The sequence below is a fragment of the Triticum aestivum genome, chromosome 3A (genome assembly GCF_018294505.1).
Source record: "Triticum aestivum cultivar Chinese Spring chromosome 3A, IWGSC CS RefSeq v2.1, whole genome shotgun sequence".
NCBI lineage: Eukaryota > Viridiplantae > Streptophyta > Magnoliopsida > Poales > Poaceae > Triticum > Triticum aestivum.
This window is the reverse complement of record NC_057800.1, coordinates 57,489,574-57,517,435: the sequence shown is the minus strand read 5'-3', so window position 1 is coordinate 57,517,435 and position 27,862 is coordinate 57,489,574. Positions and strand designations below refer to the sequence as shown.

General features: G+C 42.2%; 1 protein-coding gene and 1 long non-coding RNA gene across 3 annotated transcripts; one reads left to right on the top strand and one right to left on the bottom strand.

Annotated features, from left to right (window-relative positions):
* Positions 1-10,740: 10,740 nt before the first annotated feature.
* LOC123060246 (aspartate--tRNA ligase, chloroplastic/mitochondrial) lies at positions 10,741-19,174 on the bottom strand. 2 transcript variants are annotated; one of them, XR_006427820.1, is made up of 15 exons: positions 18,715-19,174; positions 18,122-18,262; positions 17,584-17,693; positions 16,562-16,673; positions 15,720-15,791; positions 14,973-15,064; positions 14,542-14,662; positions 14,127-14,249; positions 13,625-13,820; positions 13,350-13,537; positions 13,160-13,231; positions 12,436-12,557; positions 11,896-11,976; positions 11,668-11,725; positions 10,741-11,258 (listed from the first exon to the last, which is right to left on the bottom strand). XR_006427820.1 is itself a non-coding variant. In XM_044482849.1 (15 exons), exons 1-15 carry the CDS (start codon positions 19,102-19,104, stop codon positions 11,089-11,091), a joined length of 2,025 nt encoding a protein of 674 aa, XP_044338784.1. In that variant the 5' UTR covers positions 19,105-19,172; the 3' UTR covers positions 10,741-11,088. The 2 variants fall into 2 exon arrangements, 1 of the variants encoding a protein (XP_044338784.1); XM_044482849.1 differs by having other exon boundaries at positions 12,459-12,557; positions 18,715-19,172.
* A 4,083-nt stretch (positions 19,175-23,257) lies between these two features.
* On the top strand, positions 23,258-27,469 carry LOC123057868 (uncharacterized). Its single transcript, XR_006426983.1, has 4 exons — positions 23,258-23,798; positions 23,987-24,107; positions 26,093-26,386; positions 27,060-27,469. It is a non-coding gene; the product is annotated as an uncharacterized lncRNA (long non-coding RNA).
* Positions 27,470-27,862: the final 393 nt, after the last annotated feature.

The window sequence follows — 27,862 nt, the reverse complement described above, 5'->3', positions numbered from 1 at the left end:
GACCTAGGAGTCATATCCAATGCGTCGGGCCCGATGACTCTCTTCTGTGACAACACTGGAGCTATTGCCCTTACCAAGGAGCCCAGGTTTCACAGGAAGACCGGGCATATCAAGCGTCGCTTCAACTCCATTCGTGAAAGTATTCAAAATGGAGACATAGATATTTGTAAAGTACATACGGACCTGAATGTGGCAGATCCGTTGACTAAACCTCTCCCTAGAGCAAAACATGATCAACACCAGAACTGCATGGGTGTTCGATTCATCACAATGTAATTAAGTTATTGACTCTAGTGCAAGTGGGAGACTGTTGGAAATATGCCCTAGAGGCAATAATAAAATGGTTATTATTATATTTCCTTGTTCATGATAATTGTCTATTATTCATGCTATAATTGTGTTATCCGGAAATCGTAATACATGTGTGAATACATAGACCACAACACGACCCTAGTGAGCCTCTAGTTGGCTAGCTCGTTGATCAAAAGATACTCATGGTTTCCTGCCTATGGGCATTAGATGTCATTGATAACGGGATCACATCATTAGGAGAATGATGTGATGGACAAGACCCAATCCTAAGCATAGCTCAAAGATCGTGTAGTTCGTTTGCTATAGCTTTTCCGAATGTCAAGTATCATTTCCTTAGACCATGAGATTGTGCAACTCCCGGATACCATAGGAGTGCTTTGGGTGTGCCAAACGTCACAACGTAACTGGGTGACTATAAAGGTACACTACGGGTATCTCTGAAAGTGTCTGTTGGGTTGGCACGAATCGAGACTGGGATTTGTCACTCCGTATGACGGAGAGGTATCTCTGGGCCCACTCGATAATGCATCATCATAATGAGCTCAATGTGACCAAGTGGTTGATCACGGGATCATGCATTACGTTACGAGTAAAGTGACTTGGCAGTTACGAGATTGAACGAGGTATTGGGATGCCGGCGATCGAGTCTCGGGCAAGTAACGTACCGATTAACAAAGGGAATTGTATACGGGATTGATTGAATCCTCGACATCGTGGTTCATCCGATGAGATCATCGAGGAGCATGTGGGAGCCAACATGGGTATCCAGATCCTGTTGTTGGTTATTGACCGGAGAGTCGTCTCGGTCATGTCTGCGTGTCTCCCGAACCCATAGGGTCTACACACTTAAGGTTCGGTGATGCTAGGGTTGTTGAGATATTAGTATACGGTAACCCGAAATTTGTTCGGAGTCCCGGATGAGATCCCGGACGTCACGAGGAGTTCTGAAATGGTCCGGAGGTGAAGATTTATGTATAGGAAGTCAAGTTTCGGCCATCGGGAAAGTTTTGAGGGTAATCGGTATTGTACCGGGACCACCGGAAGGGTCCCAGGGGTCCACCCGGTGGGGCCACCTATCCCGGAGGGCCCCATGGGCTAAAGTGGGAGGGGAACCAGCCCCTAGTGGGCTGGTGCGCCCCCTTTGGGCCTCCCCCTGCGCCTAGGGTTGGAAACCCTAGGGGTGGGGGCGCCCCACTTGGCTTGGGGGCACTCCACCCCCCTTGGCCGCCGCCCCCCTTGGAGATTGCATCTCCTAGGGCCGGCGCCCCCCCTGGGGTCCTATATATAGCGGGGGGAGGGAGGGCAGCCGCACCCTAGCCCCTGGCGCCTCCCTCTCCCTCACGTGACACTTCTCCTTCTCCCTAAGCTTGGCGAAGCCCTACCGAGATCACCGTTGCTTCCACCACCACGCCGTCGTGCTGCTGGATCTCCATCAACCTCTCCTCCCCCCTTGCTGGATCAAGTTGGAGGAGACGTCTTCCCAACCGTACGTGTGTTGAACGCGGAAGTGCCGTCCGTTCGGCGCTAGGTCATCGGTGATTTGGATCACGACGAGTACGACTCCATCATCCCCGTTCTCTTGAATGCCTCCGCTCGCGATCTACAAGGGTATGTAGATGCACTCTCTTCTCCCTCGTTGCTAGATGACTCCATGGATTGATCTTGGTGATGCGTAGAAAATTTTAAAATTCTGCTACGTTCCCCATCACGTGGTTCTTTTGGCCTGATTTTTTTGTCGAAACATCCCCCAATAATGTTGTGTGAATAACATGGTCATTAATGCACCACGGACCTGATAACTTACACACAAACACCCTGATAACTCACACATCACAGACCTAATAATTTATGTACCCCGGTCCTGATAAATTTGGCATTGGGGGGGGGGGGGTGATCCAGTATCCCCCGGTAACTTTCCTGTGAATAGCCTGGTATCTCACACATCGGAGACCTGATAACTTATGCACCCCGGTCCTGTTATTTTTTGTGAGGGAGGAGTGATGAAGTATACCCCCGATAACTTTTATGTGAATAGCACGGTAACTCACACCTTGTAGACCTGATAACGAATGCACCCCAGTCTTTTGGTAAATTTGGTGACTGGATGGGGGGAGGGTGGTTGATGAAATATATGCTTGGTAACTTTTTGTGTGGATAACATGATAACTCACATATCGCAGACCTGATAACTTATTTTGTCCCAGTCCTGGTAACCTTGGCGACGGTGGTGAGGGGTGGGGAAGGGTTGTTGATGCAATATACCTCCGGTAACTTTTTTTTCAATATCATGATAACTCACACATCATATACCTGATAACTTTGGCGTCGGGGGGGGGGGGTGTCATCAAGTATCCCCTGGTAACATTCGTGTGAATAGCATGGTAACTTACACATTGGATACCCGATAATTTATGCACCCCGGTCCTAGTACTTTTCGCGAGGGACGGGTGATGAAATATACCCCTGATAACTATTATATCAATAGCACGGTAACTCACACCTCGTAGACCTGATAACTAATGCACCCAGTCTTTGGTAAATTTGGTGACTGGGTGGGCAGAGGGTGGTTGATGAAATATGCCCTTGGTAACTTTTTGTGTGAATAACATAATAACTCACACATCATAGAGCTGGTAATTTATGTGCCTCAATCCTGATAACTTTGGCGACGGTGGTGAGGAGTGGGGGAGGGTTGTTGATGAAATATACATCCGTTAATTTTTTGTCAATATCATGGTAACTCACACATCGTAGACCTGATAACTTAGGTATAAACAACGCGGCAACTTTAGACCCGAATAAAAAGTTATCGGAACATACCCCAATTACTTATGTGCAAATAGCACGGTAATGCATGCATCCGGAGCTGATAACTTAGATATAAATACCACTATAAATTTGACCCAGGGGAAAGAAGTCGTTTAAAACACATCTCCGACCACTTCTGTATAAATAACATGTTAATATACACATAACATAATTGATAACTTTATAGTAACTTTTCACCAAAAAAGTGATCAAAACATGTCAACATGAGATCTAGTTTTGAAGTTCTCGTGATGGATTTTTTTATGTGAAAACGATTTTTCAATAAAAAACGACAGTTTGAGCAATAAAATATTTTACATCTTTGAAATAGCGAGAATTTACAATGACATCAGGTTTTCTGTGCTCCACTATTTTTGCATGTGGAGAGAATGTTGGAGGAGCCATTTTTATGCCCCAGTAATTTTCATGTAAACCTAATGGTAACTGGCGTACCACATAGGTGATAACTCATTTAGCCTAAGTCTGATAACTTTTCATCCGAAAAAAAAGTCATCGAAACATCCCAACATGGGATCTAGTTTTTGAGGTCTCGTCGCGACGAATCTTTTATGTGAAAACGGTTTTTCAATCGGACCAATGGTTTGAGCTACAAAACATTTTGAAGTTTTAAAATATGGAAAATCTTTGCTAACATCATCTGTTTTGTCTTTTAGTATGCATGCATGCATAAATTTATTAATCATTGCTAGCTGCATGCGATTTCCTCAGGATTAGCTAGCTACTAAACTCGCATGCATGTGTGATTGTTCGGGCACTTGTTGCTTCGATCAGGAGAAGAACGAGAGAAGCGGGAGCCATCGAAGGGATTATGGTTGCTTAACGTCCAAACGACTGGACGTTTAGCACAGTCCTTAAATCAAATCTATTACTGCAGTACAATGTGTCTTTGGTCTTCTTGGTGCTAAACCTAAAGAAGTGGTTTATTGAGATGTCACGTGTGACACAATCAACACTTGCGAAATGTCAATCTCCTTCTAGTCACGCTGCATTTTCATGGGTTCACAGTTTCATCTGATTAGGAATGATTGAGAAAGCATCCACCAAAGAAGGCAGGATACATACATACTATATGTTGATCCATTGTACTATTTGTGGTGATATAATTCAAGGATCAGACACCTTTTTGCAGCAATTGTTTACAAGACTTAAAAATTGGTGCGAGAAAGCTGACATTTATTGTCAGTCCAATTTGGAATCATGTCAACGTGTGGACTTCCCGCTCCAATTTTGAACTTCTCGATTCAAAATTGGAGTGTCAAGATATTCTGGCTCAAATTTTGAGGTCATGCCTGCGATTACAATGGCAATGACAGCTTCACTTTTCAAAGTGTTGTTACAAAAAAGTGTTCGATCCTTGAATATATCACGATAGATAATACAATGTCTCGACATAATAGGTATCTATCATGCCACATTTGTGGATGTTTTTTTTATTCATTCCTAACCAAGTGAAACTATAATGCCGAGAAAATGTAGACTGGCGCTTCGCAAGTGTTAGCCTTATCAGCCGAGCCATCCCATTAAGCCGGTTATTCATGTCAACACCAAGAAGTCCAAGATACATTGGAGTGCATGGATAATCTATCTGGTTATAGGATATAATACATCTATAATACCTAAATAGTTCATCCTCACTATTCTATTTCTCTAGACATGCAGCCTATCCACATCATCATTGTGCCACATCAGCGTATTTGTCTTCCACGACATCGTGTTTCTCTCACAGAGTTTTTCTTTCCGCTGCTGTCCGCACGTTGGGAGGAGTAATCCCGGCTCAGTTCTCCTCAATTATTCCCCCACCCATCTCCAAATTAACTCTCCCACCCATTGATGCCCATAACTAGATCGTATTCATCTTCCCACCGAATAGCAGACGGAGCGACTCCCCCTTTAAGCTTCCATCTCCACCAGAGTTCTCCCTTTAAGCTTCTGCCTTCACCACATTGACTAGCGCTTTTGTTGGAGAGGAAGTTCCGACGGTCCATGCCCTTCGTCTAATGGCAAATCACGAGGAGGAGGCGGGGTGTGGAAGCTTCTAGACCCAGACGTCCGTCCATGGGAGATGCCCGCCGCCTCCATCGCTCAGCCACAGCCCGCAGGGTCGCCATCCTTCTCCTACCTGAGTACCTGACCATGTTCAACAACTGTCCACTCGTCGCCATTGTTCTCGATTCGCGATCACCGATCCATCAAGATCTGCACCACATGGTATGCCTCATCCGCCCTATACCTCGGGATCTGCCGCCAACTGTACCTGATACGTGCGTGCGTACACTGATCCCAGCCCTTGGAGCCACAAGTAATGACCAAATTTATGCTGCCACAACTCCCCACGAGCAATGACTACCTAAGTGGCTACCGTTCATGTACTGATGTTTGGGTATTGTATTCTCAAATCTTTGTGTGCGTGCATACCCTTCCTTGCAGGTTGATTCCCCCAATTGATTACTTTATATTTTATGAAAAGTTTTGAGTGGAAACTTTGCTTTCTTGGAGATTGTAAACTCATTTGCAGATTCGCTACTGAGCTCATTTGCTCAAGCAGGTTGCGTCAGTTAGAGTTACTGAATCCCTTTGAGATTGGCAATGCTACCATCCACTTGAGGCAACTCTTGCTCCGCCATTCTATAAGCAGGATTGCATTGCACGGATTGTAGTATTGTGCATCGCTAAAGAATACCTCTGAAGAAATTACCTTACAAAAATGCACAACTTTTTTATGGTATCACGCCCATAATCTTCTTTATGGTTCAACACATCTTCTATTTGTAGTTACTGGTGTGCGTGCTTAATGTATTTCTGAATAATCAAAATATCTTGATGTTTGCAGGTTACTTTTGTTAGAATTTTGCAACTGTCTTCCAGTCATTTTCATGTGTTAATGTCGTGAGTTACTCAGGATATATGCGCACATGAGAATAACAAGTATAGGTCTGAACAGTTGAAGGAAGGTGAAAAAAAAACAGTTGAGGAATATCAACATATCTTTTCTGTCCATTCTCATTAGTCTTGCGTGAACCTAAAAATTGTATTGTGAAACAGGATACAGATTGTTTGAAAGATGCCGAAACTCCAATGGAGAAGCATCAGTATTGACCACTACTTATTTTTCTTTCTAATCTCTATCTTCGGTAATTTTCATATGATTTTTCATTTGTTATATATGACGACAAATTTGGTGGATGTGATCTCTAATGCTCATTTCCCTATCTGTCGAAGTAAGAACATGTCCTTTAATTACCTTTACAGATTTTTATTCTTTGATTGCTATTGAATTTCTTAAGTTCGACTTTGCGGAATCTGTAAGATTCATTTTACTATCTCTCTTCTTTGTCATAGTTGTTCGACTTAGGATACATATCGTTGTTGGAACAGGTTATCCTGACTTCCCAAACCATGAATATTAATGGACAGAATGAAATGCTCATCGAATACCATGTGTAATTATGGAAACAAAGTTCATCATCGCTCTAAATTTAAAAGCCTTCTTCGTTGACTGGTCTTGCCTTACTAAGTCAAGTAGTATCACTATTTTATATTTATTTCATCAGGATTTTTCTCGCTAATTTGAATTAATATTGCCTCACTAAATGTAGTAGAGGTTGAATTCTTTTGAAAAAATTATGGTACTGCATGAATGGGCATATTTCTGCTTTCACTATCATTGACTCTTCTTAAACGTTTACTATTTTTTTCACTTTTGAAATGCCACCACCTGGTGACTGACTGTTTGTTGTCCTCACGAGATGAAGATAAAAAGTGAGCTATGATGCAGGCAACTAAGAAGAGTGATTACCTCCCAATGAAATTTCCAATGACTATTTCATTTCTGATACATAAATATATACATGTAATTGTTCTTTGTGCGTAGATGTTTTGGATGCAAAGATGGATGGCGGGGTCACTATATATATTTTTAGCTTATAAAGGGTCACTATATTTAGTCATTGTAATCTGAAGCATGCACCGATCGACTAATGTTCATATTTCTTTAAATGAAATCTTTAGTAGCCAGTCGTGCATTGTCCAGTCTCATCAAATGGCTTTCTTTTTGCATCGATACGATGTGCTTAACAAGTAAATTCAAATGGTTTATTTTTCATTTGTCTAACATATATCCATTTTTTCTTACTATAAATCCCGCAACAACGTGCGGGGAATCATCTAGTTTAATCTATAAGAAGATCCAACTTCTACCAGGATCGATGGCCATATCAACGAGACGAGGCCTCGCTCTTATCAACCTTCGACACCGTCCCCTTGTGGAACCCGCTTCCCCCATCCTATCCTCCCTAGAAACTTCACGGCTCTTCCATCCCCATCGTATCCTATCCTCTCTATGGATTCTCCCTCCTCTTATCTCAAGCACCGCTCATTCTCCATGGCCGACGTGGCAAGTTTGCGTCCAGCTGCAACGCAAACAACGTAGGCACTTGCTCAGAACCGTGTATATGAGGAGAGGAATGATCGAGTCGGTCCTGATCATGGCAACCAAGCAGGTCAACAAACCAATCACTTCACTATATACACCGCTAGCTACACGATTAGTGTGATACGGGATCTTGATCCACGTCATTTGTACTAAATTAGCAACAATTAATACGTATCGGAGGGAATAGTAAAAAGTAAAACTCACTGGTAGAATTATCGCTCAGTGGCTCGCAGTAGGTCACGGAGTGACCACTTGGAGTCCTCCTTTTGCCACAGAGATATAGCTCGGCGAAGAAGAGTAGTCCCGGCGATCCCTGCTGGCTGGCTTTTGCAATGAAGTTGATATGTATCTAAGGGCGGCATTTAGTAGGCACATAGTTGACAGGCCTGACCTCCAAGAGCTCAAACTTGGTATGAGCACGAGAAATGATATAGGTGATTAATTAGACAAGGCCATGACAATTCAAATCGCAACCAACCCAAACTAGATAGGTAGCTAGTGCTCGGTGAACAGGTGGGTAAACTGGTTAACTGGGAAAGACCATGCACCTTCTTCGTCTCGATGTAGTAATCCAAGGCGAACTCCGCGATTCTTATGGACTGCTCAGCATGAAATTTTGGATCGTGCTTAGGCCGTTCTGCGTAGTACCTAGGATCATTCTCCCTGCGACCAGCAAATAAAACAGAACCATGTCAAATTGGTACTAGTACAAGGGATCGTGTACAACCATTACTAATATTGTTAGATTGTGCGTGAGAAGAGGCAACAAAACTCAGCAATTGCCTGCTGCTGCTAATTTACAGTGCTTTGTAAAGTTCAGAATGATCCATCGAGATAATGACAAGTACTATATATTCCCTCCGTTTCAAATTACTTGACCCATATTTATCTAGATACGGATATATGTAGACACTAAACAAGTATAGATACATCTGTGTTTAGACAAATTCAAGTCAACTAATTTGGAACGGAGGGAGTATATGGCTGTTGAAACTCCACGGGATGAGGGAATAAATAAGTCGCAGGTACATCGTTTCTTTGTCTTAGCAGGGAGACGGAGGCCGCCGGGGAGGCGGGACCCAGATGGGGTAGGCCCCGGCCGCTGGGGATTGAACAGAAGAAGCAGACACGTCGAAGGTTGGCGGCAGGGTCGCCTGCCTAGGCTCGTTCGCGGCTATGCTTAGATTGCTTAGGTTTTCGGCGGTGGCGTCCACCGCCGACTACAATCGGAACCCTCTGCAAGAAGGCTGTGCCCTACACGGATCTGAAAGAAGAAGAATTTCTTTTTTTAGGCAAAGAAAAAGATAGCCCAAGTAACCGGACCTATATCTCGCTTAGAGCGTCTCCAACAGCCGCGCAACAGCCTCCATTGTACATGCCCTTAAACATCTGTTTGCGCGGCGTGTGGGTGAAAATGCTGCATACTTTACAATCAGGGCATGTACCATGGAGGCGTGCTCCCCCATGCTCCACATGTGCACGAACCGGCGAGGACGATGGTTTCATCTAGTCGGTGCCCAACCCGTGACCTCAAGCTGCCATCATTGGCGAGCACCTTTTCCATCTCTCTCGTCAGCGTTTTCACTGCTCTGTTTCCCAGAATGGGGCACATCTCACTCGCTTGCTTTTTCCCTTGCTTTCATACCTTTCTCAGCTGGCCTGCAAGCAGCATGCTAGACCATCCGAACCTACGTGGACAGCTGGGGCATCACTCCACGGTGGAGCATTGGCCATGCCCTTAGAGGCTCCATGCTGAGCCTCTGGAGTCTGGCGTAGAGGTCGCTGGAGAAAACAGTCAAATATCTGGGCGTGGTGCTGCTCCCCTGACAAGCCAACGGAGGATGGGTGCTTCTTTTGCTTTTTTCTGATGAAAAGGCAGCAAACAGTTACAAGACCAATTTCGGAAGAACGGGACAAGATCACAAGACCAATGCTCTCAAGCCTGAATCACGTCAAGGCAAATCTGGTTTCTGTTCTCTTCTAGTCGGCACATGATCTGTTCTGTTTAGAGGAGCGAGTTTCCAAAATCCTCATGGGCAGATTTCCCGATGGCTGGTGGATACAATTAACACGATGCCAAGGGTGAAACACAAGATTTTTTTTTTCCAGAAGTATCACTTTTTTATAGCAAATTCAGAAACTATAGCACCCAATAAAAAAGAATCAGAACTATGACCACGTCGGCCTCCTGTGAGCCGAAAAGGGAGTTTTCGTCTAAGATTTGGCTGAAATGGGCTTTTCGGCCGTGCCTTCGCCGAAGAGGTGTATACCTGGGTCGAAAAGATCTTTTTAGCCAACAGTAGGCCGAAAAGTCCCTGTGGCCCACCTTTTCACGTTAACGGGAGGCCAAAACTGCATGGCTCCACTCTTCGGCTTATGTTAGGCCGAAATGATTTCTTTTAATTTCGGCTTATGAATATTGTGCAACCATTGCCCATCTTAGACATTAAAAAAAATATTTCCGCGCAACCCTTTCCCCTCAATATTTTCCCGTCAACTCGTTCTGGGGATATTCTGCAAAGGAGTTTTGGTTCTGCTGTGTTAGCGGCTACGTACAGAGGCCTGTGCAAAGCTTGCATGTTGAAGTCTAGAAAATCTAATCTTGTTGGATGCCCATTATTGTTGCAGCTCTGGTCATACGAGAGATTCCCTATTAGATGACTCTATGTTTAAGATGAGCAATGGTTGCACATTATTCATAAGCCAAAATTAGAAACAAAAATTATTTTGGTTTAACATAAGCCGAAGAATGGAGCCATGCTGCTTCAGCTCCCATTAACGTGAAAAGGTGGAGCCCAGAAACTTTTCAGCCTACTACTGACCAAAAAGGACTTTTCGGCCTACTGCTAACCAAAAAGGTCATTTTGGCCAAGATACGCACCTCTTCGGCCAAGGCACGGCCGAAAAGCCCATTTCGACCAAATCCTGACCGAAAACTCCCTTTTCGGCCCACACGAGGCCGGCAAGGTCATATTTTTGAATTTTTTTGCATTGGGTGCTATAGTTTCTGAATTTGCTATAAATAACGTGATAGTTTTGAAAAAAAATCGAAACACAAAGGATCGGTCTCAACGTCCAGTGATGAATGTATAGATGCTATCTGCGAGACTGTTTCACAAGCACTGCACAAGAAAACGCACTCGACCAGCTACAGAAATTCAACTCCCTGCAACAAACAAAGCTACTCCAATACTTCCAATGCTGGCAGCCAGGAATTCAACCTGGTATACACACAAATACTTCCAATGTGGTGTTACAAAAGCCAGGCCGCCTAGTTCATTCAAGTCAATAGTAATACGGTTGCACGTTGGCAGCCACAACTTTGAAGAAAATAAATAATCCGCATTGCGTCCATGCTGGAAGATTTGGCGACGTCTGAACGCCGACCAGTCATTTTACAGTCAAAAAATTTCTCCTCTACAGTGCAAAAAGAGAATGTGCAGGGGCAGTTTGAGTCCCATGTGTATAATGTATCTGTTCCTAAATAATGCACCCCTTATCCATGCACGGCGTCCTCACGAAGTACGCAGGCCCAGATCCTTCAATTGCTGAGGTTCCACAGGGGACGGTGCTTTGGTGAGCGAACATTGAGCAGTCGTGGTCTTTGGGAAAGCTATCACATCCCGGATTGAACTTTCGCGGGCCAAAAGCATCACCAAACGATCCAACCCATAGGCAATGCCCCCTGCATTAAGGAGGTGACAAATATGACATTTCTGTTTGATATTCTATTCTAGTTCTAGTAACTAAAAGCAAAAAAAATAAAAATAAAAACGAATTAGTTCACAACAAATGTGTGAGGGGCAGCCTTTATTCAAAGGCTAACATTTCTGTGATATCCTAGTTCGAGATCTAGTAAGTAAAAGCAAAATGAAATTTATCAAGATTATTCAAATACCTTAGAATCAAGATATAGCAAAAGAACAAGATTGAGCCACTTTTAGAGAAAAGGAATAAGATTGCTTTAGAAGGCCTCTTGTTTCAGAAATAGCAGTGTAATGAAACATGCAAGCAGCAACAAAGCGGAATGCATAGCTACTATCTTACACTAAAGAACATGATACATTGAAAGCCATGTGGTTGAAGTATCATACCATGTGGGGGAGCACCCATGTCAAAACACTCCAAAAGGTAGCCAAATTTTTCCTCTGCCTGCATTGGAAATTTCAAATATTAAGTACACCGCCAAAAGAGAGCAGCACTGGATATACAAATAAGGCTCGGTTGCTGAATGGTTATGGACTCAGTTGGTGCAGTATTGAATTATCATGAAGAGAGTACATTAATATCATGAAGAGCAAGTCAAAAAAATATAGTCAAACCTGTTCAGGTGAGATACCGATGATCTCAAAAATCCTTTGTTGCACATCACTTTTGTAGATCCTCAAACTGCCTCCTCCGATCTATGAACAAGAGGACAAAACATCAGATGTACTGTATGATTTCATTTGCAGTAAGCCAGTAACACATGCACATAGTCAAATATATATCATATGATCATTTGCCCACCTTGCTCAATTAGTCATCTACAATAGAAAAGGGCACTAAAGCGTATTTACTATTTAGCATCTGAAACATGAAACACACTCTAATACAAATGTAACACAAGAAAAAACAGGTAGTGCTTGTACAGGGGGATACAATATCATCTTAATTTGCATAAAACTACTAAATTATATTGAACTTTGATGCATATCAGTATGTTTCATGTCTTGTTTGTCTGTTGGAGGCGTGGATGACTATTTACCAAGATAATACATGAAAAATCTAGGTACATAAACTTCACATTGTAGTGCATAATTGCAGATTCAAACAGATTGAAACATTAAAACAACAAACTAAACTAAAACTTGCATACATACTTCAAAAGAGAAACAAGGAGTACCTCCACCCCATTGTAAATCATATCATAAGCCAAGGCACGAGCTGATGGTAGATCATTCATATCTTCAGGATTTGGTGCAGTGAAAGGATGGTGTAGAGCCTGTGTTTGAAATTGAGAAGAACAAGGGTAGTGACAAAACAGAAAATAAGATACAACCTTTTCTTTTAGCTAGATGTGAACACCCAGTTTAATTAGGCTCTTCAGTTCATAAATTTTGACAAAAATATGCAACTTTCCATACTGTTCAGTAGAATATTGGGCATACACTATAATATAAACCATGAATCCATGATACTTATGTACCAATGCCCATCCAAATGGCATTAGCATGTAAATAAAACTGTATATCGACTGATGTTCCCCTTCACATATCTCTTTGTAAACACGTGTCATACCAGATCATGTCTGGATGTCATCAACAAAGTTCTAAGATTCGTCCAATATTGGTGGGTATTCTTGCGATACAACGTGGTACAATGTATCGTACTATACCAAGGTTCAAAGTTTGTTCATAGTGTATTATCAGCAACTAAACAGCAATCAACATTCAACAAATAACTGCAGTCTCTTAAAAAAACAGCAAAATGCTAGTTCTCTAACGTGATGCACGCACAGGCTTAAGGAATACCCATTTTTGTTTTGTAGAAGTAAAGAAGAATACGAACCGATTATAATTTGTTAGTACAAACTAAAAGACTGACCTCATATCGCTGCTCGTCACTATTCCATTCAAACATTGGAAAATCTGTCACCCAAAGAATTGAATGTGCTGACTACAGAAAGAAATAGAAATTTTTAAGGGCAGAAACAGAACTATTCTTGGTGTCTCATCAGTATGCCAAGAATATGTTTACAATACAAGGACGGAAGTTCTTGGTTTGAGAGACTCACTGTATCTATCACGTCCAGCTTATGAGCAATAAACAATCTTAACCTGCCAAGAATTTGATTAGCTGTTGACTGCTCGCCCAAGGCAAACAGGATAAGATCACCTGCTTTTGCATCTAAAAGTTCCAACAGGTGTTCTTTCTTTTCGGGTTTTAGACTTGACACCAACGGACCAACTCCTTCAAGCTCCCCTGTGGTACCACAAATAAATAACATATCATTTGCTGCCAGGCCATGTAGTTTTGTCTAATATAACAAGGACATATTATCCTTTTTACCATTGTCCATAACTTTGAGGAAAGGCAGGCCCTTAGCTCCAGCTTTGGAAGCCTCAGCATAAACAGTTCCCTTCTTTAGGTCGGTGTTTGAAAAAACTTTGGCACCACCAGGCACACATAATGCCTTTATTACACCACCATTTTCTAATGTATCTGCAAAAACCTTGAAGCTACTGCCCAAAAATACATCACTAGCCTGCATTTGACAGAACAAGAGTGAAGGGAGAAAATGTGCAAGTAATAAACTAAGAAAAGAGTTTACAGCGTGTGTTTCCCATGTAAGCTGCAAGGTAAAAGCAGCATCAAAATCTACAGACCTACAATATCATACTAGTAACGGTACTCCTGTGAATTAAAGTAGAGGACTTCTGTTTTTTATATGCAAAAAAAGGAGTAGCCCCTCATCCAAAACAAAGTTGTCCAAATTTGTGATGGTAATTAACTAAATAAATAGTTACCACAATTACCAAGGCCATTCTACAAAGATATTAAAGGTCCTCACATCTTTTAGCTCCCAATCGAACCGAAGGTCAGGCCTGTCTGTCCCATAACGGTTCATCGCCTCGTTGTAGGTGAGCCTTGGAAAACACTTAGGCAGCTTGATATCTCCTACCTCTTTAAATATCTGTGATATGAATATTCCATAGCTGAATCAACCATGAATAGCAAAAATAGCTTAAGAAAAAAGGGAATATTTTCTGAATAATGAACTAAGAGACTACTACTGATGGTTTAATATTCGGCAGCTAAACTACAAAATGAGCATACAGTTGTTGTGCCTGTGACCTCTTTAGAATTATAAATGGCACTGACTGTGTTACCTTCTAACTAGGGATTTCACTAACAGACAGCAATAACAATAGATATCTGACAGGAAAAAGAGAAAGAAAACATAAAGCTGGTCAAAACCAACATACATGTATCATCAATTCTTCATTCAAGCTCAACATATCCTCCATTGATGTAAAGGCAATCTCCATGTCAAGTTGTGTAAATTCTGGTTGCCTGTCTGCACGCAGATCTTCATCCCGGAAGCATCTGCCATAAAGCAGATCAGTGAACAAAGACAACTGTGCAGCTTTCCACAGAAGTAGTTAATTGATTCAATACTACTAGTATAGTACTAAATGACAGCTGGACATGAGTACATTACATGACACATATGCTTGTGCTCTGATTGATTTGTATTAATTGTATTATAATTCAAGAATTCAGCTAAGTTTACAAAAATGAAGATGAAAAGTTGTTGGCATAAAAAAAAGTTGCACCAATAATATACTCCATGCATTAACACAACTATATCTATGAAATAATAACATCCAGGCCTTCAAATGTGCTACCTACTTACCTTGCAATCTGAAAATATTTTTCGAAGCCAGAGGCCATCAACATTTGCTTGAACAGCTGAGGGCTTTGAGGAAGAGCGAAGCATGTTCCTGGCTTCAGAAATCATATTGGAGGAAATCAGAGGAACAGAAAGCACTTGGCAAAGTGATGATGAACCTTCATTGCATAGTTATTACTTATGAAGTTTCTTTTGACAAATATTACTTACTAAATTACTATACCTACCACTAACACACTAACAAGCAATGGCAACATAATTCCAATGCACAATAAGTCTGCACCTCCACAATGTCATTGTTATACTCAAATGGAACAGAAGTGCATTAAGTATATAAGAACAAAACTATAGAGCATTGTATGTCCGAGTCTAGGCAAAATAGAATAGGAACAAGTTTAGTCCTCCAAAATAGTTTGTAAGTGTACTTCTATTGCAACTTCTAAAAGACAAGTAGCCAACTCAACTCCAAAGATATTTTCTAGATCAGAAAAATCAGCCATCAGCCCAAAAGAAAAACACAGCAAATTAACCACATTCATCTCCTGGAAGGTGATTGTGCTTAATAGCGAGTAGAGATTGAATGATTGATATTGGCGTTACTTTTACAATAAAGCAGACAAATATGGCATTAGGCATCAGATCTTTCAAAATTACAAAGGGTACGAGAACAAACCAAACAGAATGGTGTGGGCACCAATAGAGGAAACAACCATGTTATAATTGTGTCTGCAAAGTACAGAGGTTATTCACCTGAACTCTTGAAGGTACAAGATAGTCCCGAGCGCCTTCTGGTGTAGACTTGGATAAAATTGGAGTCTCAATCTACCTTAGAACATGTAGTAACTTTAAATAAAATATTAAAAAAATTATACCAAGAGATGTATACATTCTAGATATTGCAAGGGAAGCTACACTAATCAGTGCATTGCATTCAGTTTAGTGACTCATTGCATCTATTATGACCGATCCACACAATTTGCATCAATACATATACATTATGTACTAGTGCTACTGGTGACAGCACATTAGTCGTATTTATGTCCCCTTTATACAGCCAGTAAGACTAGCCACAGTGGGAGTAACTTCAGCAGTAACATCGAGTCCAACTCAGCAAATTTGCTTATGTGGCAATGAGTTAATGAAGAGAGAGATAGTTATAGTAACTTAGCTAGTTACTGTAACATCACATGTTCCAATGCAATATGAGTCTATAACCTAATAAATAAATCTTTGCATGTTATCACACTTAAGTTACAACCCACTATGAAGGTAGTAACATAGTCTAGAAATATGTGTATGTTACTAGTGTATGTTACTATCCATTGTGGCTAGTCTAATGAAAATGGCTGATGCATAAAAATTGGTGCTGTTAGACAAGTGGGTGGAGAATTAGCAACCCAAGGGACAAGTTGACCTCTTGGCCCAGCGGCTTATGTAGCGGTTGGCCAATTAAAGCTACTACAAGAGCAACTATCTTGATCTTTATGTTGCAGTTTTAAGAACAGTGACACCATATTGAAAATGACAGGCATATAGAAGTAAATAGGACATGGTGCAGTCAAACAACAGCACAAAATATATAATTAGCATACCTCAACAAAATCATGCCTATCCTCCAAGTAACGACGAATGTGTTTAATAACTTTATGACGTAATCTCAAGTTTGACTGCATTTGTGGTCGACGCAAGTCCAGCACCCTAAATCTGTAATATTTAAGATAGGACATTCATATAAAAAGGGCACACATTGCTTAAAACGGTGGAAATTGAATGCAGCATTTAAATAAATTCAAGCATAACAGACAGCGGTAAATTGGTACCGTAAAGTTGAACAGAGGAAGAAATGATAATAAGGAAATGAAATTTAGGGAAATAGGAGCAGTCATATCTTTGACAAGTATATTTCTATCTAGAGCGAAGTTGTGATCTGACACATGGTCATTACAGCCAATGGAAAAAATTATAGTGAAATACAATATTGTACCATAAGTCATCGTCCAGCAGACTCTTAGAGGGTGACTTGACAGACTGCGGTATGATATTCAAATAGACTACTAGTACAAGTTAGCATGATCGATATGATGATGAAAATGTGTCTCAACTAAATTAAATCTGCAAACCTCCTTCATGATAACAATGAATAATCAAATATTAAAAATCGCTCTAATGAGAAGATGCCAGAAAATTAAGTATTGAGAAATCATAGCAATATAAATGGTTCACCATGCCTAAGTTTCTTATGCACCATCTTGGTGTCTAAAATTATATGTGCAACTTCAGATGTCTCAATATTCAGTGGCAAAAGTGGTTCACAATGCTCCCAAGTCTCAATATTCAGTGGCAAAAGTATATGCTCCCAAGTCTCAATATTCAGTGGCAAAAGTGGTTCACAATGCCTAAGTTTCTTATGCATCATCTTGGTGTCTAAAATTTTATGTGCAACTTCAGATGTACAAATAATCACATTCTGCACAAACGTGATAAGTTTAAGCACTTGCTAGACAATAATCAATCAGCAGCTAGATATTTTGGGGGATCCAACAAAACTTTCTTCCAAGTATATGACAATATGCCAACAAGAGAATACGCAGAGAACACAGATTCTGGTTCTTACCTCAATCTGACTTCTTCCGGAAATTTTTCTTTCACTGTATCAGCAGTGGTGATTGGAAAAGGTAGGGAACGAGTTACCGAGTTGAGCACTGATACATGATCTGCAGCAACCTTCAAGGTGCGAACATGATATCATCGTTACAAAAAGATGTTGCAATTTGGAGGAACAAGAAACAAAGATGGAAAATCTCATGACAGCTTAACGAAACAATTATTCGAACAGTGAAAGATGAACTATGTCGTATATGGTTTCTCTCCTTTTTGTTAATCTCTAACGCATTCTGCATGTTCCAGAAATGGGATGATGGCCTGATCCCATTTCCATTATGATCAACTGAAGGAACAGTGTCTTGCAGTTCACAACTTGGAATAGAAAGATAAGAGAGTAAGAACACAGACAGGTCTTGGAGAAAACCTACACCCTACTGTAGTAGTAACATTTCTATGCTAGATAGTGTAAATTTCCAATTCTGATCACATTAACTAGCTCTTTCATCCCCAAAAACATTAAATAAATTACGATAGAGGCTAGTCAGTACCTCTATAGCCCCAGTCCTCATATCTGCATTGATGGATTCTGTTGGGCGCGGGCGCACCACCCCCTCAACAGAAACCACTGATTCCACTCTCAGCTTGTTCACAACAGCGTAAACTTCAGGGTATTCTGGCAGAGTCGTCACCTGCAGAAAGAGTAGAACAAACACTGGCTTGAGATCACTAAACATTTGAATAACTATGACAGGCAATCTTGAAATAATTATCACTCCACAAGCCTCTGCGAAGTTTTTTTTCCGATAAAAAGGGAATATTAGTTGCGTCGGTATAGAGTACTGCTTCCACAATCCACATTGACCTTTGCTGGCCGCAAACACTAGCCAAAATCACTCTACAATGCAGTATCTGGTTTCTACATCAACACAACAGACCATTCCAGGTGGCACAAATTATGTGGTGAAAGCTTCAGCAAAAAATGTAATATCATCGGCGGTCAGCTGCATAGACAGAAGTTGTCTCTAACCGCAGCAGCAACTACATTACATGTTCACAGCCAAGAGATGATGAATTGATGCTTGTGTTTGCACTTTGCAGCAGCAATAACCAAACCAGCGGCATTGAAACGAAAACGGGTCACCTGGACCATGCCGGAGGAGTCGCGGAGGGTGAGGAAGGTGAGGCCGGCGTGGGAGCGGCGGAGGGCGACCCAGCCGCAGAGCCGGACCCGGCGCCCCGCGTCGCCCGCCCCGAGCTCGCCGCAGAGCGCGTCCCGCTGGGGCCACTGCAGAGGCTGCATCCTCTCCAGCCTCGCCTCGGCCGCGGGGGGCGCCGCCGCCTCCTCCGGCGGGGTCGCCGCATCGGTGGCGGCCGCTAGGGTTCGGGGCGTGGGCGTGGAGCGTGAGGGGGCCGAGGCGGAGCCGGAGAGCAGGAGGAGGCAGCGGAGGTGCGAGGCGGGAGGCCTGCGGCTGAGCGGCCTCAGGCGGGAGAGGAGGGAGAGCGGCGAGGCGCGGAGGAGGGAGGACGCCATTGGAGGCGACCCGGGAAGGGAGCTGAGGAAGAGGAGAGAGGGTTTGGGATTAGAGACGACGATGATGGGTTTCTGAACCATTGATTCATGGCCCTTATCCTCGCGCGCGAATCTTACAGCACGGCATCCCACCTTCAAACTGTGCAGCGAAATACGCCGAATTTGGAAGCTTTCGAACGGTTTGAATACATGCTTTGCCAACTTGAAAGAAATTTTAGTCCCTATTTGACACACAAAAATGTAAAACATAACAATTTTAAAATGCTCCGGGCGTAGATCGTGCTCTCACAAGGCGGTTGAACCTATTTAAAAAATACCATTGAGATGACCTTCGCAATAAAACCATTGTACGCATCCCACCTACTAATCTATACCCGTGTTGTCAAGGATATCAATAGCCGAAAGTTGATTTTTCAACGTTAACATTGATGATGACCGTGAGGAATCCTCACCTTGTGAAAAGCCATCGCCCTTTGCGACTAGATGACTCCGCCTAAAGCAAGTTCCGACCGAAGTCGAAGGTGAGAAAAGGTGAAGGACTCCTCGAAGGCGCCTTAGAGTCGCCTTCACCAAGCTTGGAGTGCGGATCCTCGACGTCGCTCAGCAATCCTCGATGTCGCGACTCTGCAAACGCCTCCATGACTCCGTCAACTCGATGTTGCGGAAAAAAATTCCATACTTATCATGGCCAAGCCATGCCAAAAAAAAAAGTTACAACGCCACCGCAACTCCGCCAACTCGAAGAAGCTTGTGAGCCAAGCTCACCGGAAGAAAGGGGACCCCAAGATGTAAGCCAGAGGCAATCCGTCGGCAGGGGCAGAAGCTCCACATGCACCCCTCGTCATGGTGGATCCTGGCCTCCTCGCGGCAACCCTTTGGGTTGTCCAAGACTTGGTCAAACCTCTCCAGGACTTGGTGGCCAACGTTAGAATTCCCGCCACACAAGCGCAAGCACCAATAACTGGCATGGTCGAGGTCCACCCGACAACGTGAATTTTCGACCAGCTCCGAGCAGATCGCATGACATCCGGGGAGCCTGGCTCGCTCTCCTCACCTCTTATGGGAGGTCCAGGCTTGATTAAAGCTTGCAATGAAGAAGCCAACTCACAAGAAGCACGGGACGAGCCTAGGAGACACACCTTAGGGGGCCGCACCCTCTTCGCACACCTCGGAGGATCACTCGCCCCTTTAGGGGGAGCCATAGTAGACATGGAGACGATCGCCCCACAAAGAAAACATTGCACGTGCTTTCGCTCCCCGAAGAGTACTCGGGATTACTCACTGAAATGCTCCGACGAGGGGAGGAAGCAACGAGGATTCCCAAGGTGGGCAAGCTCGCCTCGAAAGGCAAAGATGATCTTGCAACCCTCTCATCGAGAGATTCGAGAAGCACCTTGCCAGGCGCATTGGAGATGCCCACCCTCAAGCAATTTGCCGGAGGTTCCAACCTAGACCACTTCCTCAAAGTATACAACACCACCATCTGGGTCATAGGTGGCGGCCCCATGAGAATAAGGTGTAACCTCTTCCCACTGGCGAAAGTCAGAATGGCCCGAACTTGGTTTTTCAGTCAAAAGAACTCCATCCAATCACGGGAGCAAGAGATCTTCATCGCCGACTTCCAAGAAAGGTTCATACAACCACTTCCACTAGAAGAAAAAGACACAGCCGTGACATTTTATCTCAGAACAAAAAAATATGTCATGGAAGTGACACCTTCATGAGAAAAATACCGACAAAACACATTTTTTTCAGGGATGTATTGGACACATACTTCTGTGACAACTAATTGTGATAGAAAATAGTTTTAGTGTCCTAGGCGGGCCGACGACTGATGACCGAAAAGTATAGTGGATCTATCATAGTCTTTTCGATAAGTAAGAGTGTCGAACCTAACAAGGAGCAGAAGAAAATGATAAGCAGTTTTCAGTAAGGTATTCTCTGCAAGCACTGAAATTATCGGTAACAGGTAGTTTTGTGATAAGGTAATTTGTAACGGCTAACAAGTAATAGAAGTAAATAAGGTGCAGCAAGATGTCCCAATCCTTTTTATAGCAAAGGACAAGCCTGGACAAACTCTTATATAAAGGAAAGCGCTCCCGAGGACACATGAGAATTATTGTCAAGCTAGTTTCATCACGCTCATATGATTCGCGTTCGATACTTTGATAATTTGATATGTGGATGGACCGATGCTTGGGTACTGCCCTTCCTTGGAAAAGCATCCCATTTATGATTAACCCCTCTTGCAAGCATCCGCAACTACAAAAGAAGTATTAAGGTAAACCTAACCATAGCATGAAACATATGGATCCAAATCAACCCCTTACGAAGCAACGCATAAACTAGGGTTTAAACTTCTGTCACTCTAGCAACCCATCATCTACTTATTACTTCCCAATGCCTTCTCCTAGTCCCAAACAATGGTGAAGTGTCATGTAGTCGACGTTCATATGACACCACTAGAGGAGAGACAACATACATCTCATCAAAATATCGAACGAACACTAAATTCACATGACTACTTATAGCAAGACTTCTCCCATGTCTTCAGGAACAAACGTAACTACTCATAAATTATATTCATGTTCATAACCAGAGGGGTATTAATATGCATAAAGGATCTGAACATATCATCTTCCATCAAATAAACCAACTAGCATCAACTACAAGAAGTAATCAACACTACTAGCAACCCACAGGTACCAATCTGAGGTTTTGAGATAAAGATTAGATACAAGAGATGAACTAGGGTTTGAGATGAGATGGTGCTGATGAAGATATTGATGGAGATTGACCCCCTCCCGATGAGAGGATCGATGGTGATGATTTCTCCCTCCCGGAGAGATGTTTCCCCGGCAGAACAGCTCCGCCGGAGCCATAGATTGGTTCCGCCTCCTGGCGGCGGAGTTTCGTCCCGTGAGCTTGCTTATATTTTTTCTTGGACGAAAGACTTCATATAGTAGAAGATGGGCACTGGAGGCCTGCCAGGGGGCCCACGAGACAGGGGGTGCGCCCAGGGGGTAGGGCATGCCTCCCACCCTCATGGCCAGGGTGTGGGCCCCCTCTGATTAATTCTTTCGCCGGTATTTTTTATATATTCCAAAACGTGCTCCTGTGAAGTTTCAGGACTTTTGGAGTTGTGCAAAATATGTCTCTAATATTTGCTCCTTTTCCAGCCCAGAATTCCAATTGCCGGTATTCTCCCTCTTCATGCAAACCTTGTAAAATAAGAGAAAATAGACATAAGTATTGTGACATTATGTGTAATAACAACCCATAATGCAATAAATATCGATATAAAAGCATGATGCAAAATGGACGTATAAATTTCCCCAAGCTTAGACCTCGCTTGTCCTCAAGCGGAAGGCGATAACGAAAAATATATTCACATGTTTAGAGATAGATGTGTCGATAAAACAAAATACGGACATGAGGGCATCATGATCATTCTTAGAACAGTAACATATATATATATATATATATATATATATATATATATATATATATATATATATAGGGTCGCACTATTCGTCACCCTGGGCGAGGAATAGTTATTCTTCACCCTCCTTTATTTTACCATCAATGCACCATAATTTTACGTTTTGTAAGTTTTGTCTTATTTCTGACGCAAAAAAAGACCGTAAGAAAATATATAATCGCTGTAAAACATATTTTATGTTATGTAAAACTACAAACGTAAAAACATAGTCTAAAATACACATAAATTGCAAATTTTCTTGTCTTATGACCTATATTTTTATTTTCTTATGTCAAATTTTACGTAGTGAATCAATAGAAATGTAACTATTTGAATTCCAAACGTAATTTAATTATGAAATGATCGTAAGATTACCTCGGGTGAAGAATAACTTATTCTGCACCCTGGGTGATGAATAGTAACACTATATATATACATATATAGAAACTCTATTAATAACCCAGGGTGAAGAATAAGTAATTCTTCACCCCAGTCCATCAACCGAGCCACGGTCGGAGCAAATCTTGACCGATGTAAAATTATGTTCCACTGCTGTAAATTTACGTTTGTAGGAGCGCTTGACTGGTACAGTAGGACCGTAGGAGGAGCCCACTCCCCAACACCTATATCCTTTCTAATCAACTACGGGCGGTTTCACTTTAGTGCGGATGGGCTCGACATCGTCCCTCTCTCCCCGGACCCTCCTCTCCGACGATTGCCGAGGCGGCGACAGTGACGGCGATGGTGCCGGAGGGACGGCCCGGAGAAAAGGGCTACTCGCCTCTCATACGTGGAGTACTCCCCCCTTTCCCTCTTCATGGGGTAGCGATCAGGAGGCGAATTGGGCAGTGCGGCGATACAGTGCGAGCTCGACGACGGCAACGACCTTCTCCGGCGTCCCTGTACGCCGCCGGAGGTCTTCTCACCGTTAAGGTCTCCCTCCTCTTATTCCTTCCCCTTTCCTCCATGAATTTCTGAATTTTTAGTGTTAGGGTTCTTGATTTTTTGAGGATGGACAAAGAAAGAGGAAGTAGACCAAGAAAGGAGATGAAAGAAAAGAGGGGAGCTTGCGTGTTTGAGGGGGTGATGGAGTAGACCTTTGCTCGATTGTGGGATCATTTGAAGGAGGTGGAAATCATGCAGGAGGAGAAGAAGAGGAGAATCTCAACGATGCGGAGGAACAACATTAGTATCTTCTTCCATCGAGCCAAAGGTGATAGCCCTGTTTCCTATTTTCCTCTCTGTTTTGGATGAATTGTTCCTTCTTTCTTCCCTGGAGCTCCACTAGTACGAAAAACAAAGAGCCATGTCCAACTATTTTCACTTAGAGTGGAGTTGGGATGCTGCTACTATATTTAGGATGGTCATCCCATTAATTATGTTGCATCTGCTTTGTTGTAGAAGAAGGCACAGAAGGAAACCATAAAGGGTAAAACACAAGAAAATTTGAAAGAACGAGACGAATGCTGCGAGCAACGAAGAAATCACTCCCGAATAAGAAGTACAAATCATTCAAGCCCAAGTAAGTTTTATCTTAATGCACAATCTCACTAACTCCCTATACCGTTTTGTTAGGTTTCCAGTCCTTCAAACACTGTCATCGGGGCTGATCTTACCTCTGAATAGATTGAAATTTCAACTTTTTGATTCAAGGGTCTTGCTAAAGGACATGAATGTATCTTTTCTTAAACGTTGACTCGTCCTGAACACTACAGTGAGGCTGCAGAACTCTCTAGTGAGACATGGTAGCAACTAGCGAATGGCAAGATGCAGAATATGGTTTTCCTTATCCAATTCATAGAAGCACTAACCTTCTGTGAAATCACGACATAAACCTGTAGTACACTAGGCCTCCTTTGGTTTGTAGGAATGTCATAGGATTTCTATAGGATAGGATTTGCATAGGAAAATTTCCTTTGAGGCCCTTTGGTTTGTAGGAATGGATTTCTATTCCTATATAGGATAGGAATCAATCCTTCACATTTTGGAGGAAAAAAACATTAGCTAAGACTCAATGAAAAAATTCCTATCCTATGCATCAAATGACATCTCTTTCTCTATAGGAATTGAGATGCATGTCATCTCATTTCCTATGATTTTCCTATTCCTACAACATTTCTATCCTATGAACCAAAGGAGGCCAAACTTTCTCAGGTTTGCTTCTCACATTTTTACACTGAGCTTAAGGCGAATGATAAATGGTTAAGCACCTATTTATTTGTAGTTTTGATCTGTTGATACACACTGAACAGAAGGACATAGCTGGATGTGCTCCTATTTTACGTCGATGTAAACAAGCGATGCAATCAATGTCGCATGCAAGTTTGGAATATGTATTTCTTGTACATGCTCTTATTTTTTGTTGGCCCCATATCTCTTACCTTGTCTCTCAGAATTTGTACATTAGCTTGCGAATGTGGCTGAATCCATATGGTACGCTAGATTTTTGTATGTGGCTGGTTGGAAACATTTGTTGGTATACACGGACCATCTCCTAGCTTGTCAATATTCATGGAAGCCGAGTTAGATTTTTTTTAGTTACCATGAGGTGGACCCTGACCCTCATCAAGCCTGTCAAACTTTGCTAAAAAATTTAACCCGCCCTTAGTCCAGGAAAAAAAATCTTCTATAACAATATTTTTTCATTTTTCATTCAGGTTGTTTGTTTTCTGTAGCATAAATCATATTGGAATGTACTTTTTTGGCAAGTAATTATGTGTGCCTCGTCAATTATGTGTTTCATTTTGATGACTCTTTGGTGCCAGACAATGTCTAGTTCAATATGATGACTTCCAGTGTTGTACCTCACACAACTTGATAAAAGACACGGTTTAGTGTGCATTGAAACAGTGATTACAGAGTTTGGCCTGTTTATCTTATTTCTCTCTATATTTTTGATTCATACCATGGAGCCAGCGTGTTATGGGTTCATGTGATTCCGATAAATTTCGTGCATCCAAAATCCCTCTATGATATCTTTGATTTTGACATTGTTTCCAGTTTAGGATACCAAAGCCTGCTAATCCTTTAAGGGCCTGTTCGGAAGCGCTCCGGCTCCGCGCTTCTCCGAAAGCGGGCGGGGAGCTGGCCAAACGCCGGCAGCTTCAAGAAGCCTGCTCCGCGGAGCAATTCTGGACGCAGTGCAATTTTCTGGAGCTACTCCAGCCCAGCTTCACGAAAACCAGGAGCAGAAGTTGCTCTTTATTACATCCCAATGCCCTTCCGAAGTGGCATGCGTAACGATTCGATATGAGCGGAGCGAACCAGCGTCCTCGTAGGGTGATCTGACTGTGGGGTCCTCTCCTCTCTGGCCCATGTTGACGAAGCAGAATCTGCCGCTGCTGCCGAACGCTTATCACCTCCCGTGAGAAGCTGGCTGGCCGAGAAGCTGGCCACTTGGGAAGCGAGAGAGCTTCCGAACGGGCCCTAAGTGTTATGTGTGCTTCTTTGTTGGTGGCCTCCTTTTGTTCGTATACTTCTAAGAACTGAAAATATTCTGTTTTTCAGGTATCTGTTCAAGCGGATGATGGTTAATGTATGAGGGATAGAGAATTACAGAGCAATGTCTTCGTCTTTAATAACCAGAAGAAATATTCATGTTTTGGTTAGAAGAAAAGTGAACCTAAAGGGTACGGTACTATTAATAGGATACTATGTTGGTTACAGGCTTACAGTCCATGGATAATAATGTTTCAGTCGCTGCAGAGATTGCTGAATAGATAAGTTGATGTAAAATTTCTGGTCACCTACAAATTAAGCTGCTTGAAGATCAAGTTCGACAGTAATCAGCTTTCAAGTTAGGTAGTATTCCGTTTTAGAATGTGTAATTATATGCCTAATATTGTTGATCAATTTATTATTTGCAACTTCTATAAGAAAAAAATTCCCCTTGTAGAACAATTATGTATCTCGGGGACATGAGTGTTTTTGGTAGCATTTAGATAGTCTTTGGTGGTGTAGCTATGATACAGTTGAATAAGTGTTACGGATGATAGACCTTCCTATTGATGAATCTTCACTCCATGATATTGGAATTTTGTAAAGCATCGAGTTGTATTAGTAGGATTGAACAGGAAATTATTATTCTGGTTGCATGAGTGTTTTGTCACCTCACAGTACATTGAGAAGGCCAGTGAAGAAACTTCTAAGAGTACAAAATACGTACCTATAAAAAGTACAAACTATACATACAGTTGAATGTGTATTACGGAGGTATCTATTGTTGTCGTCAAGTGCTTAGGGAATCGTCGGTGTTGTTGTTCATCGTTAACACATTCTTTGGATTTTTCAGAGCTATCTATTGAAATATGATTACTTTCTTTGTCCTTGGGAACTTTTTACCACTGCCATAGATAATCGTCTATTTATTTCTGTCTAATATTTATTTTTTTCTTCTAATATTTATGCAGTTCCTTGTAACATGTGGCTGATGGATTATGAAGATTACCTTTCAAACTAATGCTTCTCTTTTCAGCTTACATTTTTGTCCTTGGAAACACGACGGAGAAGTCACAAGGAGCTGCAATATACGTGTACATGTAACTGTTGTCCAGGCCCTGGAACCTTTTCAATAACCTTTGCTGAAACTGTAGGGTCATCCAGACGTGGATGTTGTAAAGGCTAACTGGAGATATAGCAAAAACTGTAGGGTCATCCGATGTGGTTTTGTAACCTCTAATTCGAAATCCAGTGTCCGCAGTTTGTCATGGCTGAACCACTGCCCATCTCGTGAAGGACGAGAGGAACTTAGTTTTCTCTATAGATTGAATTTGTACGTGCTACTTTGTCAAGCAATGAATCAAACTTATTGCTCTGTAATTTTTATGTAAACTCGGATCATCTTTGTTCATTGTTACACCGATGTAGTCATGTCATTTTTATGTCTTGGCAACAACGCTCAGGAAATTTTTTGTGTGGTCTACAGCTAATGAGTAGAACACACAATGTGGTCCGGTAGACAACTTGTTGTGTAGAACACCGGAGGAAACTGCAGAGCATGAATCCAAGACCAAGAAAGCAACATTTTTTTTCTCAGATACACTGAACAAGACACTTTGCTACCAGGATAACACGATGGTGAAATCTGTCTTCCCGTTACAAATTTCAGTTCTATCCAGATCTTGTTAGACTGAATAACCAAAGTCCAACTGAATGCCATGGTCCATCCATATCATTAGGATTCAGAATTCTTCTATCTTCTTCTGGCATTGGCATGGCTTTAGTCAAGCTTCTGATTGCACGCAAGCATCGACAGATGGAGCAGCTGCACATGGTTGT